Consider the following 15,186-nt stretch of genomic DNA (forward strand, 5'->3'; position numbering starts at 1 on the left):
TGGAAAAGAACTGGATAGATACAACCTCGCGCTCCTGTTACAGAAACTAAGAACGGGCCAAGCTGGCCAAGCCCGCCACGCACCCTTGTGTTAAGAACAGACAGCACCTGCGCTGACTCGGGCAGCGGGGAGCGCAGGCGCACAGGCAAGCGCGAGCCTAGGGGCCGCGGGTGTTTTCAGCGCGCAGGCGCAGCAGATCCCGACAAACTGCGCGCCGCTGTGAGGATGCAGGACGCATGCGCAGGAGCCTCCCCACTAAGGGCACGCGCGTCAAGATTGCACAGAGGTGCAGATCCTGTTCGGAGCCCCAAAGGCAAGCAGTGGGTTTCCGGTTCCGGGAGTAAGCCAACGGCCGCAGAGGCGACAAGTACTGTTTTGGAGGAGGTTCTGGTGGAGGAGGAGGAGGAAAAAGAGTGGACCAGGCGAGCCGCGCAAGCGGGATCCTCCCCATGAGTCCACGGGCCTAGAGCGGAGGAAGCCGCGGGCCTGGTGTCAAACAGGTAAGACAGCCGTGGGAGTGGACGTGGGGAGCACTCAGGAGGAGGCTGGGGAGGAATTGAAGCTCCGAAGGCTAGCGGAGAGACACGAAGGGCCTTCGGGCCAGGAAGAGGAATGGCGTCTTCTGAATATTGAGAGAGAGGACTGGGAGAACTACACAGAAAGATGGGAAGGAAAGGAATGTGGTGCAGGGCGATGACAGCCGTGTCGAGACTCTGGGAGTAGAATGGAGGGGAATGGAAGAGACCAGAACGTTCAGAGAGTCATTAGGCCTCCATGTTAACAAGATAGACACGGGACCCCGCAGCTAATAATGAGAAGAAGAGGACCCGGAGACAGGCAACAGGAGAAGTCGCAGAGTTACAATAACGAGGGACTGACTGGAGACTCGTGGAGGACGAAAAGAAGTAGTGTATCCAAAGACTGACGGAGTCACCTCGTCCTGGAATACAAACTGAGAAATTGAGGGGCAGGTGGAGGAAGAAGGAAGTTTCACAGGAGGGTAAGAGAAGTAGAGGATGACAAAATTAAGGGGGGAAGAATAGCTAACCCTGACCGTCGGAGTGAGGAATCGAGACATTTGAGGCTGAGACTGGAAAGGAATTGTGGGTCAGAATAATGAGAGATAGTAAACTTTGGGGAGAGCTCTTTGACTTAAGGGGAGACACGGGAGGCTTCCAGGCTGAGGGATGGACGTTTTGGGGGGTGTTTGTTCCAATGCATGGAGGAGTGGGGGGGGGGGGGCTAGGACGTTGAGAGACATTGGAAGCTCAGGTCAAGGAAAGTTTATATTGAAGTGGAGAACTGAGGACAAGAGAAAATAGGGCCGTCATATGCAGAATAGAAGGAATGAGTCTTCTCAGACTGACCATCAGTCATGTGCATGTTTGGAGGATGACAAAGAGGAGGAAGGGGACTGGGAAGTCAAAGACAGGGAGCATCAATTGCAACAAGGACATAGTTATGTAGTGACAATTCTGGAGTTTGGGTTTCTTTTTTAAAAACACAGGAATATAAGAATATGTTTTCATTGTAATCCCAGGTGTGGGGATCTGGGGCTGCTTCGGGTTCTCTGCAGCAGCTGACTCTGATTTGCCTCATGCTGTGGCAATAGTTTCTGCGACTGTGTGATGTTTAGAATTCTGGCACCTTATCAGAGGATATATAAATGCTAGGGCCCCGAGAGATGGAGTCGGTGGTTGTCGCAGTTTGTTAGGAGTTGTGCTCAAAGAAGAAATAAAAGGAAAGAAATTGGGGCTGGAGAGGTGGCTCAGTGGTTAAGAGCACTGTCTGCTCTTTAGAAGGACCTGGGTTCAATTCCCAGCAACCACATGGCAACTCACAACTCTCTGTAACTACAAGATCTGACACCCTCACACCAATGTACATAGATTAAAGTTAAATAAAATATTTTTTTTCTTAAAAGGAAAGAAATTGGATTCAAGGATCCTATCTTTCTCTCCGCTCTATCCTTCTTTCTCTCCTATCTAGTGATAAGGGGTGAAAGGGGCGGGGATTAAAGGAAAGAGAACACACAAAGTAGCAGAGACCAGGCACATACTTGTGCTGGTCTAGAGTAAGTATTTAAAGGAAACACTTGACTTTTGTGGCCTGGAAACAGTTTGCTACTCTCTTCTATACTCTACCTTGTTTTTATTAAAATCTCAATAGTTCAATTTTACCAAATAAAGACTCAGGAGCCAGATGCTGGGGTGAAAGCCTGCTAGCTCAGAGAGGCAGAGAAGGCACCCAGCTGACCTTTCTCCTTATCCAACTGGAATGCCTCCTCTCCCATGGGTCTCAAAAACCCCCTTCAAACTGAATGTCCCTCCCTCCAGCTTCCTGTGCGTGTCTCTATTCTTCCTCCTGACATCCTCTTTCTATGTTTTTTTTTTCCTTAATAATTCTATGTTCACTTCCTGTCAGCTGGCTGCTTGCTCCATCTCTTGACCTGTGGTTGACTTTATTTAATCCTGTTTACAGTATTCAAGCAGAAAGCTCTTGGATTAAAGGTGTGCGCTAAGGTTAAGCCACACAACAACTAAAAACAGGTTTTCCAGTAAACAACACAATCCTGAGGTTCACAGTGTGACTGAATATCCTCAGCACAACCTTCTTCCGCCCTTGCAGGCTTCTATTCTTCTCTGAAGCACCAATGGCTGAGGACTGGCGGGACTGCCCAGCCCTGGGCCCTGGCTGGAAACGCCGTGAGTCCTTTCGCAAGTCAGGGGCCTCTTGTGGACGTTCAGACATCTATTACCAGAGGTAATGGGTGGGTCATGGACAGCGTTCAGTGGAGTTGGACCTAGTTAGTAATTAGAGTAAACTGGTGTGGTGTTTTTTGTTTTAAAAAGATTTATTGGTTTATTGTTATGTATACAGTATTCTGCTTGCATGTATACCTGCAGGCCAGAAGAGGGCACTAGATCTCCTTTTAGATGGTTGTGAGCCACCATATGGTTGCTGGGAATTGAACTCAGGACCTTTGGAAGAGCAGGCAGTACTCTTAACCTCTGAGCCATCTCTCCAGCCCCGGTGTGTTTAAATCTATGTATAGAATTAAAATTGTGCGCATAGTCCTTATTAAAAGTTTTATGTTTTCATAATCACCTATTCTTAATAAAGTTTATTTGATCAAAGTTAATATTTACAGTACTTTTGTGATTATTCACAGACACATGTGGAACAACTAAAATTTTGAATTATCTAGTGCATATATTCCGAATCAGAGTTGAACATGAACTCTTGGTTTGTTTCTTTCTTTTTCTTTTTTCTTCTTTTTTGTACTGCAAACCAGTCATCTTTTCCATGGTCTAGCTAGTGCCGTAATTTTGTTCACAAATGTATTGTTTAAAATGGCTCCCAAATAAAGTGCTGAGGTGTTTTCTAGTGTTCTGAGTACAGGAAGACGGTTATGTGCCTTTTCTCGTCATCAGGCTTACCAGGCTTACTCCTCCCAGGCATGAATTGCAGTGCTATCCGCTTGAGTTACAGTGTTAAGGATCAGAAACGGTACATCCCAGAAAGAGAAGAAGAAATGCGCTGAGCTGTGTGTGAGGCTGCCCTGGGAAGAACAAAACCTACCATCTGTAGTCATTGATGAAGCTTCAGACAAGTTGGGAAAGCAGCTTAAGTTTGTGGCTCCATGGACTGATGGCTAGTAAAGCCAAGCGAGCAGTGTTGTCATGAAGAAAGCCAAAGCCAGCAATCAGCCAGTGCTAGAAAAACCTAAACCATTGTCAGCTGCTGCTGGCTCGGTTGCATGTTTCCCAAGGCGATAATGGTGTAGAGATGCTAAACTTGGACAGGTTCTGTCCACCAGGTGTCTTCAGAAAACCAAAACCCAAACCAAAAAACTTTGACAGACAAACCTAGCCAAAACATCCTGGAAAGCCAGTGGCCCTAAGTTGTCAGCCAACCATGGAGTCCTTTGGACGAAACAGACGTTGTGGGGTTTTTAAGCAGAAACACACAAAACTAGACTGTGTTCTGAAAAGCCGTGGAAATGGGATGGGCTTGCTGGAGCCTACCCCTGTGTCTCCTGTAGGAGAGTCCCGCAGTGGTAGCAACTTCATAACATATAATTATGATGAGAATTGACTGTAAATGCATCAACATTGTAGTTTATAAGCATGTGTTAGAATGTATTAATGATGTAGCTATTAAAATTTTTACACTCTTCCTGTTTATTTAAGTTACCCTTTTCCTAGAAGAATATAAATTTTCAGTTTCCATTATTTTTATAACTTCTTTCACATATGAAATTGTATAAAATTTTCAAAACTTAAAAGTAATTGTTAAAGATATATATGTGTGTATATATGTGTGTATATATGTGTGTATATATGTGTGTATACATGTGTGTATATATGTGTGTATACATGTGTGTATATATGTGTGTATACATGTGTGTATACATGTGTGTATACATGTGTGTATACATGTGTGTATACATGTGTGTATATATGTGTGTATATATGTGTGTATATACATATATATACTTATCAGATAGTAAATTGGCTGATTAGTTCTGTGGGTGCTGGTAGGAAGTGTGATACTTCCGGGCCAGAGATAAAAAAGTTTCTCACAGTAGGATCAGAACCCAAAATGCCATGGTTTTGACATTGCTCTGAACCCTAGTTCCCATAGGAGGACATGATGAGGGCTAAGTAGCCTATGCGCTGCACTGTGTATAGGAAGGCACACTGGCTCCCTGAGCTTGCACAATTGATGTCAGTGCAGCAAGTATGCCGCCCTTTTCTCTGGAAGGGGACCTTTTTTTAAAATTACTTGTTTTTACAAACAATGGATAGATAGTTTGTTTCAAGACACAATAAATGCCTTTCAAAGTTCACGCAAAGTGAAGAGCCCTGGAGTATCATTCCTCAGCCTTCACTGCTTATGCTTTGTATTGCATACGGTTTCATTTTCATGTTTTAAAGATACTTCTGTTACAAACTTTTATGAGTGTTCATTTGGTGTGCAGTACATAATATTTAGACACTGGGAGCTTGTCGAGTGGGCATGGAGCCTTGAGTTTCATTTCTAGCACTATGTAAACTTAGCATGGTGGTGCATTTCTGAGCTCTTAGTGCTTGGCGGGGCAGAGGCAGGATGGTCAGAAGTTCAAGGTCATCTTTCTTTACATAGAAATGTTCAAAGCCCCTGGGATAAAACGCAACCTCCATCTCAAAGAAAAACAAAACAAAATGGCTGTATTTTGTGTTGATCTTTACTCATATATTTCTAACACTGGTAGTGCTGCATGGCGTAAATATGTTTATGTATCTTTATTTTTATTTATTTACTTATTTTGAGATAGGGTTGCTAGCCCTGGAGCTCAATCTGTAGACCAAGCTGGCCTTGAACTCACAGAGATCCATCCCCCTGCCTCTGTCTCTAAAGTGCTGGGATTAAAGGCATGTGCCACCATCTCCAGCCTGTTTATGTGCTTATATACAGTCACCAATAGTAATACAACCTGAGAAATAGACAGCGAATGCAGTTATACAAACCCGGGTGGTATAATATACTATACTGTATACCTAAGCTAAATATTCAGATAGTCATGCATTGCTTACTGGTACTGATACATTCTGAGAAATGTTATTTAATGGTTTTCATGTGAAAATCATAGAATATAAAACTAGAACATGTGTGGCATCATTAGACAATATAATCTTATGGGACCATCATTATGTGTGTGTGTGTGTGTGTGTGTGTGTGTGTGTGTGTGTGTGTGTGTGTGTGTGTGTGTGTATATATATATATATGCATTGCAGCAGGCTTGAGAACATGAGCACCATTACAGATACCTAAATAATGTTTTGTATTATGACATTAAAATTGTTACAGTGTTGCCAGATAATAGTTTTCCACTGTAATATAATTTTATGAGATTACCATAGAATATAAAATGTTATGGATCAAAACGAGGTTCACAATTATATTAACATTTGTATGCATGCTGGTTTTATATTCATATTTTGTGTTCCTGTAACTTATATTGGGATAGGACTTGATTGTGGCTCACAGGCTAATTCTAGACTGCTTCCTGCATCTCACCAGATCTGTGAGGATTTGTGTGGGTGGCATGACATTGGTTCCATGTTGGTGTCAAGTCATTCTGGTTCCTTCTCAGCCCTACAGGAGACAAGATCCGAAGCAAAGTTGAGCTGACTCGGTACCTGGGCCCTGACTGTGATCTAACCCTCTTTGACTTCAGACAAGGCATCTTGTGCTACCCAGTTGCTAAGGTACTTCACAGTGTCTGTGCCCATGCAGGGGCAACTGTGTCACATGACCCCAGAGATTGATCCACACTCTTCCTGTCTTCATCTCCAGTCCCATCCCTTGGCTGCCCCCAGCAAGAAGAAAAAGAAGCCCTCTAAACCAGCCAAGGTTAAGAAACAGCAAGCTGTGCCACAGAGGAGGGAAGTGAGGAATGTGACTCCACGGGCTAAGAAGGCTGCCGCTGGCACAGTTCCAGCTTCCTTCCCTGAGCCTGGGTGAGTGCTGGTTTAGGGTGAGCCGGGCGGATGAGGCTTGGGATTGGGCATGCTCATTCCCCCCACCCCCACCCCCGCCCTTTTCACTTTAGATGCTGTGAAAATTGTGGAATCCGCTTCTCATGGGATGGCATCAGAAGGCAGAGGCTCAAGACACTGTGCAAAGGCTGCCGAGGTACATCAGTCTTTGGGGATTAGGAGACAGGCCACGTAGTGGACAGTGCTGGGCTAAGCTGGAGGTTGCATGGCATGGTAGAGGCCTTTGGCTTACGTGGAACCAGCCTCTGAGCCCTACTCTGTTGGCGTAGGTCGAATGGTGAAAGTTGAGGTTAACGTGGTAGCTGAAGTATGTCTGCTGCCTTATTTTCCTTCTCCCCGTTCTCTTTCTACTGCCAGCACAGAGAATTATCTTCAACCGAGAACAGAGAATGTTTAAGGTAAGAGCAGTACCGTTTCCTCGCAGCCTAAGAGGAGCAGGCTGTGTGTGATGGCGCCAGTGGGAGGGGTCAGGACTGCTGAGTGGAACTTTTGTTGATCTTGTTTTTTAAATAGGGGCCTGGCTGTTGGTTTGCTGTAGATGCAGTAATGGGAGTTAGTGGGGCATCAGTAGACGCAGGACACTTGTAGAAGACATAGTAGTCAGTAATTTATCAGCTATGGCAAGGAGGCTAATGGGAAACCAGTAAGTATGCAAACATTTGGAGAGTAGCGGTCCTGAAAATATAACCAGGCTTTTAACCTTTCCTGTCCATCTCTGGCAGCGAGTTGGCTGTGGGGAGTGTACAGCTTGTCTGGTGAAAGAAGACTGTGGGGCATGCTCCACCTGCCGCCTGCAGCTGCCCCGTGACATGGCCTCAGGGCTCTTCTGCAAGTGTGAGAAGAGACGCTGCCTACGGATTATGGACAAGGTGAGTCGGTCACATGGGGTGGGTCAAGGCTCACCTCAGTCCCTGGCCTTCATGGCCCTGACTCTAGGCATCACACCTCCGGCCTCCCTACAGAGCCGAGGGTGTGGAGTGTGTCGGGGTTGTCAGACCCAAGAGGACTGTGGCCATTGCCGAGTCTGCCTTCGCCCTCCCCGCCCTGGTCTCAAGCGCCAGTGGAGGTGTTTGCAGCGGCGCTGCTTTTGGGTGAGTTAGGCTGGAGGGACCAGTGCTGGTGGAGCCAAGGCTATCGCACTGAACCACCGCTGCTGCTGTTGGCTCCTCCCAATCTGGCTTTGCATGCCTCATGTCTTATGTTCTTTTCTATCTTGTGCTCACCTCCTTGGTTCTGCCTGCCTGCCTTTCTCTGCCAGCACCTTGCTCATCGCTTCCGAGGCCACCCTCAAGGATGTCAGCGGTGCCCTCCCCAGGTTGTGGTTTCCCCTGCTGTGAGTCCCTCACTGCATACTCTGCCTGACCATTCAGTGCATGCTTTCTGCCCTCCTGCGGGTCCCGTGTCTGCCTTGTGCCACCAAGCCTTAACTGTTCTTTCACTTTCTAGGCTAAACATGATCGTAAAAAAAGAGGCTCAAAGGTAGCTGCCCAGCATCACTCCCGAGCTCGGCCACTGCCTCCACTTCCTGTATCACAGCACCCAGAGCCTGCAGAGGCGGTAAGACCCTGGTGGGCAGGGGGAAGGCACAGCCCTAAACTTACTCAGGACCTGCCCTGACCCCAACACGTTTGCCTCTGCAGCACTTCAGCGACGTAGCGCCCACATCATCTGCTGAGTTCATCTATTACTGTGTAGACGAGGACGAGCTAGTGAGTGGCCCCACCTTACCTGGATAAACCTAGACTCTGCTGCTGCCGCTTTAGCTGCAAGGAGGCAGATGCTGTAGTGGAACTCGCAGGGAGTAGTAGTGAGACCTTGGGTAGGATAAGTGACTCTCGGGGGAAATGGAGTTAGCAGCACAGTGACAGTGCTCAGATGGACTGACTTCGATGGCTATTGCAAGCCAAGTAGGTTGATGGTGACACTCACAGGGTGTGGGTACACACTTGTGTCAAATAGGCCAGCACAGCTGGCACAGGAATGAGGACTAATGAGAAGAAGGTTATCACAGTCCTGAGGAAGTGAGGGCCAAAGCCATTGTCTAGCTAGCAGGTGCTGGAATGGCACAGTGATGGAACAGCCTCCGTCCTAATGGTCTTGGAGCATCTTTTAAAGTCGCAGATGCTGAGGAGAGTTAGCAAGCTGAGCCTCCTGTGTAGCAAGCTCCTCCATAGGGCTGGATGAGCACCAGGCATGGTACTGAATGGGTGTTGAGGATAGCCTGTCCTAGCCTCAGTGACAGCACCACTGTTCCCCTCCACCCCAGCAGCCCTACACGAACCACCGGCAGAACCGCAAGTGCGGGGCCTGTGCAGCCTGCCTACGGCGGATGGACTGTGGCCACTGTGACTTCTGCTGCGACAAGCCCAAATTCGGGGGCAGCAACCAGAAGCGCCAGAAGTGTCGTTGGCGCCAGTGCCTGCAGTTTGCCATGGTGGGTGGGGCAGGAAGGGTTAGGTGGAGGGGTTAGCCTGGGCCCGGCCCACCCCCGTGCTTGGGAGTGGTGGGCAGGCCTGGTAGATGGGTGGGTGTATAAGAGTCTATTTGAGGATTAGCAGACACTGCTAGGGTGAACGAGTCCAGCTGGCAGTGCCGTTCGTTGCTAACAGGAGAGTGATAGCACACTCAGTAGTGAGAGCTCATGTCAGCAGCAGGTGCTTTGCCATGCCTGATGGGAAGTTAGCAGGCACATTGAGCAGGGCAGGGTGGGTACAGTCAGGTGGCACCAGTTGACCATGCCACCCAATCTTTTTCTCACAGAAGCGGCTGCTGCCCAGTACTGGGTCAGGGTCTGAGGAGAGAGCAGGATCACCTCCACACCATCTTTGTCGAAAGAGGTCTGCTTCTCCTGCACAGCTTCATCGGAGCTCTTCCTTAAAAGCCCCTTTGGCTGTGTGCACAAACCCACCAGGCCCTGTCCAAGCTTCAGTGAAGCAGCAAGCAGGTAGAGGCTTTGTGCTGCCCCCACCTGACACAGACCTTGTGTTTTTACACGAGGGGTCCAGCAGTCCTGTGCAGGTGCCGGGCCCTGCTGCAGCTTCCTCAGAAGCCCCAGTCCAGGTAAGGACCTCCTCCTGCTCTCCCCGCTCCACCCAGCCCCAGGCCATGGAGCCAAGACCAAGTCTGCTGCCATCTTCCCTTATGCAGGAGTCCCAGTGCTCTGCCTCGAGTTGGGTTGTGGCCTTCCCCCAGGTGAAGCAAGAGAAGGTGGATGTCCCAGAGGAGTGGACAGCAGGCACAGCCTTCCTGACTCCTCCCACACTGCAGCCTGGCTTCCCCAGCAAGGTTAGAGCAGCAATGGGCCCCCAGCCTGTGCCCCCCAGGTGGTCTGTAAACAAAAGTGTAGTGAGCCTTGACCTTGACACTGTGGCTAGGGTGATGGTGTGCTGTTGACGGCCATTCAGTTGAATTACCCAGCTTATCTAGCAGGGGCCTTACTTTCCATAGGCAGCTAATCTTGCTTGCTGTACCGCACAGCACAGGTGACTGGAGATCATTGAGGAGTGGGAAGAGTTTACAGGCAGAGAGTGAGCTCTGTCTGCATGATGGGTCGCCTCAGGCCAGCCCTGTCCTAACTGCTGCCCTTCCTCATTCTCCTAGGCGATCGGCCCAGACTTTCCACCTGTGAAACAAGAGCCTCCTGGCCCTGAGGAGGTCAGAGAAGAAAACAAAGAAGATTATGTCTCTGAATCAGCCCCAGAGGAGGAGATAGGAGGAGTTGGCACACCAGTGGTCAGTGCTGGGGGATGCTCCAACCCTCTTCTGACCTGGCCTTGTCTCCTCCTGCTGTGCTGACCCATGATGTTGATTCTTCCCTAGATCACGGAGATTTTCAGCCTGGGTGGAACCCGCCTCCGGGATGCAGCAGCCTGGTTGCCAAGGTGTGCCCCATGCAGTTAGGTGTGGAGACGGCGATGCTGGCAGTACAGCCAGATGTGGGCCCTGAGGCTTGAATCGAGGGTTAGCGATTTGATCGGGTGCAAGCAGCACTGTAAAGACTGCTCCTGAGACCCAATCCATTGGTGTCCCAGCGTTCTTCTTTTGGGGATTTGAAAGAAAACAGATAAAACGAGGCTGGTTCCCAGCTCCCTAAGAAAATCCTTTAAGGAGTAGAGTTTAGGCATCCTTATTCAGAAGGTCACGGTTTGTGGTCTTGAAGATTTTCGAAGTCCCTAAGCACCTGGTGCCCATAGGGGCAGTGGGAGGAGGTCCGTCACCCCCACCCCCAAGGTTAAAACAGCATTGGGCCACGCACCGGGATTCCTTTGCTCTACCAATCAGTTTTAACAGCTAGCAACCCGGCTAGTGTGCTTTGTAGATGGCAGGTGGAGGTGATAAGACCCTGCCTAGTTGACAGCAGCTGGGGCTCTGACTGGTGAATACACTGAGGCCTATAAGGGTTACCCTTGAGGAGAAAATACAGGATCCCTGCCTTCAGGGAGCTTATGATTTTCCGGAACATGAACTTATCACCTCTTAAAAGAGAAGTGTACTTTTGCATGGCTAGTCTATAGAAGGAAGGAAGTGAGTATAAGGTAAGTAAGGAGAAATGGCTGGATATACAAAAAGTAGGGCTGGGTTTGCAATCCTGTGTTTTGTCCATAGCAAGCCTCATTCAACAGACAGACCTGCTCCCTCTTCTCTAGGTCCAAGGACCTTAAAAAACCTGAAGCTAACATGCAGTAGACTGGAGGCTTCTGCTGACTGTAGGACTGAAGTTGATGTTTGCAGACCAGCCTTATGAGAAACCACCCTGATCTTCCGTGGGCTGGGCCCTGGCCTGGTTACAGAGCTTGTATGTGAATCAACCCTAGGAGAAAACCCTACAAACGCAATCCAGGAGCAGGCCTGCTCAGTCCTTGAAGCTTAGAGGAAGAATGCTGGGGAGGAAGAGAAAGAGTAGAAGGCTGGTAGAACATCTGCTCCTCCAAGGATCTCAGTGCGATGAGAAGTTGGATGTAGGGCTAGGGGAAGGCGATAGCTGAAGCCACGGCAAACAACTCAAACAAGCCGTCTTCATGTTTGTTGGTGGCTTCTGGATGAGACCTGGCAGTGTGTCTGGACATTTTCTCAGGGAAACAGCAGTTGAAATGCTACATGAATAAAGGAGGAAAAGGGCCTGCTGTTTGGTGAGCTCCTGCCGTAGAGCTAACAGCCTCACGGGAGTCCTTAGGGCTAGAGTGATAGTGTGCACTTACGCAGCTGGGTGAGTAGACTGAGAAGAGATGAGCTTTCCCAGGGTCTAGAAACAGACTCAGGCTATGAAAGCTATGTTCCCAAAGCCAGCAAACCGTTAGCTGCAACCTTCTGTGCAATAATGATATTACAATAACAGTTTTAGTGACTCAGAAAATAGCAGTGGGTCACTATGAACAGTGTAAGATAACCTTGACACTTGCCCAGACTGTGAGTAAGATGTAGTCACCTCATCAGAGCATCACTTCATCTAGAATCTAGGTTTCCTGAAGGCCCTGGATGCTGCATAAGTTCCCTCAGTCCCAAAGTGTGTTCTTCCCCACTGCTGGCTGACAATTTTCTTGTGCCCAGATGCTCTTAACTTGAGGCAGAACACTGCTTGGAACTAAAGCTGTCAGCTTGGCTCCTCTTTTCCTGATGACCTGCCCTCAGCCCAAATGTTTGTTAGGAGGGTGAATGAATTTATGCACTGAGTTTCTGCCCTACGGCAAGTCTTGGCTCAGTCTTACTTCACTTTCCATCCTTAAAATGCCAAAAAGATACTATATAATTTGTTACTTAGCCAGCTTTACAGGGCCAGGATTGAGGGTCTCGCCATACTCTGTCCTGCACCAGCCCAGCCCCCTTGCTTTAGCCTAGTCCCAGCCCTGCTGCTTTAGGTCGTTCAGATGTGGACCACTCACTTTTTCAGTTTTCACCTCACCAGACACAGCTCTCTGCCACCTTCTAGTCTTCCTTTGCCCTGCTTTGCTTAGTTCTCTCCTGGAATCATATTGCTTTTTAACCTTTAGAACGCACCACTTGTCCCTAGTATTCTGGTCCTTCTGACAGTGATGCTCCAAGGGAAATGTCTTTTGTTGGCATTTGACCTGTGAGTGAAGATTCTGATTACTGTGTGTATCTGACTAGGGGACAATCAAAGGATCAGAACCACTACAACAAAGAGTAGTATATGTGTTTTAAGGGAGTTTGGGGAGACGTTTTACTTTATGTAATTTGGGGAGGAGATAAAGCAGCCTCTAAGACTGTCATTTGTATATAATGCTGGAACTTAAAAGTATTCAGGACAGGCAGTTAGGAAGGGAAGGTGGATGGGCACAGGGGAGCTCATGAGCAGGAGTTGGAATTTCAGAAGATGGCCTGGAACCAGTGTCAGTGCTCACGGCCTCCAGCTTCAGTGGTGTTTGCATCCTGCAGCAGAAGCTAGTGTCCTTCCTTGGAGCTAAGTAGCATCTGGCCTAGGACTAGAGAAGCTAATGGAAGATCCCAGGGAAGCTGTAGCAGCTGAAGGCCTGGCTGTAGGACTTGCTGTTCGCCCGTACCAAGGTGAGACAGAAGAGAAGACTAATGACGGCTTGTATGAACTGCAACATACCTGGTGTCCCTGCACCAACCTCCCAGGTGTTACGAAAAGCCTGCTGCTGCCTCACTTCTAGCCACAAGGTGTCTGTCGATGTTCTTACTGGAAGCATATGGGGAAGGATTCCAAGAAGCATAGTCTAGTCAAGGTGACATTAGAAAGTCACCCTACCATGGTTGAGCTCCCAAAGGCCTTGTCACACACCTGAGGATAACATGACAAAACTACATTGTTGAAAATGTAAAGCTGAAGACCATGGGTCCCACATGACGAAATCCGGTCAAGCTCATCCATAATAGTCTTGCTGGTCTCAGCTGTGTTTGTGTCATTCCTCCAAGTATTAGAAGCTTGGCCCATAGTTATCACTGTTTATAATACTGAGATTCATAAATGCAGTTTTATAAAATGCATCAGTATATATTATAGGTGATAAAAGATCTCCAGTTTATTATGGACTTTGATACTAAAATATAGGATTCAGTATACTATGGAGACACTAGTCCTTGTTTGAGCTTTTTTTTTATATAGTATAGAAGTTGGAAACAATCATTTCTAAGTTCTATTGTAAAATTATTTTAAAACATTTTTTTCTTATTAGTTTTTGTGTTAGCATTTCTTTGTTTCAGGGTGGTAACAGTGTTGATGGCTGTGGGAAACTGAGATGGTGGGTGGTGAGATCACTGCCAGGTCCTCATTTCCTTAGGCTTCAGTGGGGTGGCTGCAGGCTGGGGAGCTGCACCTGCTACTCATCCCAACATTCAGTCTATAGGGCTCCTCCAGGCCTAGGCCAGAGAAGACCATTGTGTAGATTTTGAAGCTGGTGCCAGCCACCCTGGGGCAGAGCCTCTGCCAGCAAAGCCTCTTGGTGTATGGAGAAGCTGGTTCCACTCTTCAGAGAATGGTGAAACCATCTAAACCGAGTTAGTGTCGCCAGGCTAGTCAGCTCATGCCTTCGCATGTGAGCTCAAGATGCTGCTGTGATGTCTGCAAGCAGCTGGTGGTCCCTAAGGGCCGCATTCCCCAGGCCCTCCCAAACTCCCCAACAGGACCATTGTGGCCACCCAGATATCGAGGGTGGGGGGCAATCAGCCCCAATCTCTGGGGTCATTCACAAACCCTGCTCAAGGAATTTCTTCCCTTCTGTAGAGGGTATGTGTGCTGGGGTGAGGGGACCTGCACTTTGAGCAACTCGAATGAAGGAGCTGCCCTTCTGGGCGCTATCAGGGAACCCAGACAGCCTCTTAATTTTTTTTTCTTTTTTGTTTGTTTCAGGCTACATAAACTGTTAGCAGTAAATGAAAATGAGTATTTTACTGAACTGCAGTTGAAAGAAGAAATATTGTAGGAGAGAAAAATTATTATTAAGAGAAGAAAAACATTCTTTTGTGGCTGAAAAGCTGAACCTGGAATTCAGGAATTGGAACCCAAATGTAGAGTTGTACTGTATAGAAAATCTGAAGTGGGTGGGTTAAAGTAATTAAGCATGCTAATTTGAAGAAAGCCGACCTTCAGGTGCGCAGGAGTGGCACTTAGTATCGTCAGTGACTGGCCTTGTTACTGCCCCCCCCTTCTGTTCTTGCTTCCCCCGCCCCCCATATACACTTAACAGAGGCACCAAAGTACCATTTGTAATAGGCTCTTAGACACTAACTCCGGCTTAGCACTAAGATGCCGAGGACCATCTAGTTCTTGGATTGTGCTGCTCTTTTTGCCTGGGACCCTGACTTGAGTAGAGGACCTCTGATCCACAGCCCTGATCCACTGACTGCGCCGTTCAGACTTCATTGTGTCCAGCCCAGTAGCTGCCCCACTGGAATATCTAATCTGCCTTCTTCCTAAATTAACCCAAAGTGTAAGCCCTGTCTTCTAAGTGCAGAGGAAGATTTGTTCCCAGACTACTGGTTGTGTGGCTTGATACAGCACTTCGGCTCCTTGAGCCTTAATCGACTTCACTCTAAAAGCTAATGATACCTTCAGTTCCTTCAACCCTGTAAAAGTTTGTCAACCTCAAAGGTTGTTTCTGGAAATACTTTGAAATATATATAGAAAAAAAAAAAAAACTACTCAAGCATAAGGTTGCCATGT

The 15,186-nt window shown here is 47.9% G+C and overlaps 1 protein-coding gene across 1 annotated transcript; it reads left to right on the top strand.

The window, feature by feature from the left end:
• Positions 1-262: 262 nt before the first annotated feature.
• Mbd1 (methyl-CpG binding domain protein 1) lies at positions 263-11,939 on the top strand. The gene is made up of 16 exons (XM_051163649.1): positions 263-500; positions 2,629-2,763; positions 6,140-6,254; positions 6,343-6,506; positions 6,599-6,681; positions 6,903-6,943; positions 7,268-7,414; positions 7,508-7,636; positions 7,992-8,102; positions 8,186-8,254; positions 8,812-8,979; positions 9,306-9,605; positions 9,693-9,830; positions 10,146-10,277; positions 10,365-10,426; positions 11,192-11,939. Exons 2-16 carry the CDS (start codon positions 2,654-2,656, stop codon positions 11,229-11,231), a joined length of 1,809 nt encoding a protein of 602 aa, XP_051019606.1. The 5' UTR covers positions 263-500; positions 2,629-2,653; the 3' UTR covers positions 11,232-11,939.
• The last annotated feature ends 3,247 nt before the right edge of the window (positions 11,940-15,186 follow it).

The sequence above is a fragment of the Acomys russatus genome, chromosome 20 (genome assembly GCF_903995435.1).
Source record: "Acomys russatus chromosome 20, mAcoRus1.1, whole genome shotgun sequence".
In the NCBI taxonomy this organism is placed as follows: Eukaryota; Metazoa; Chordata; class Mammalia; order Rodentia; family Muridae; genus Acomys; species Acomys russatus.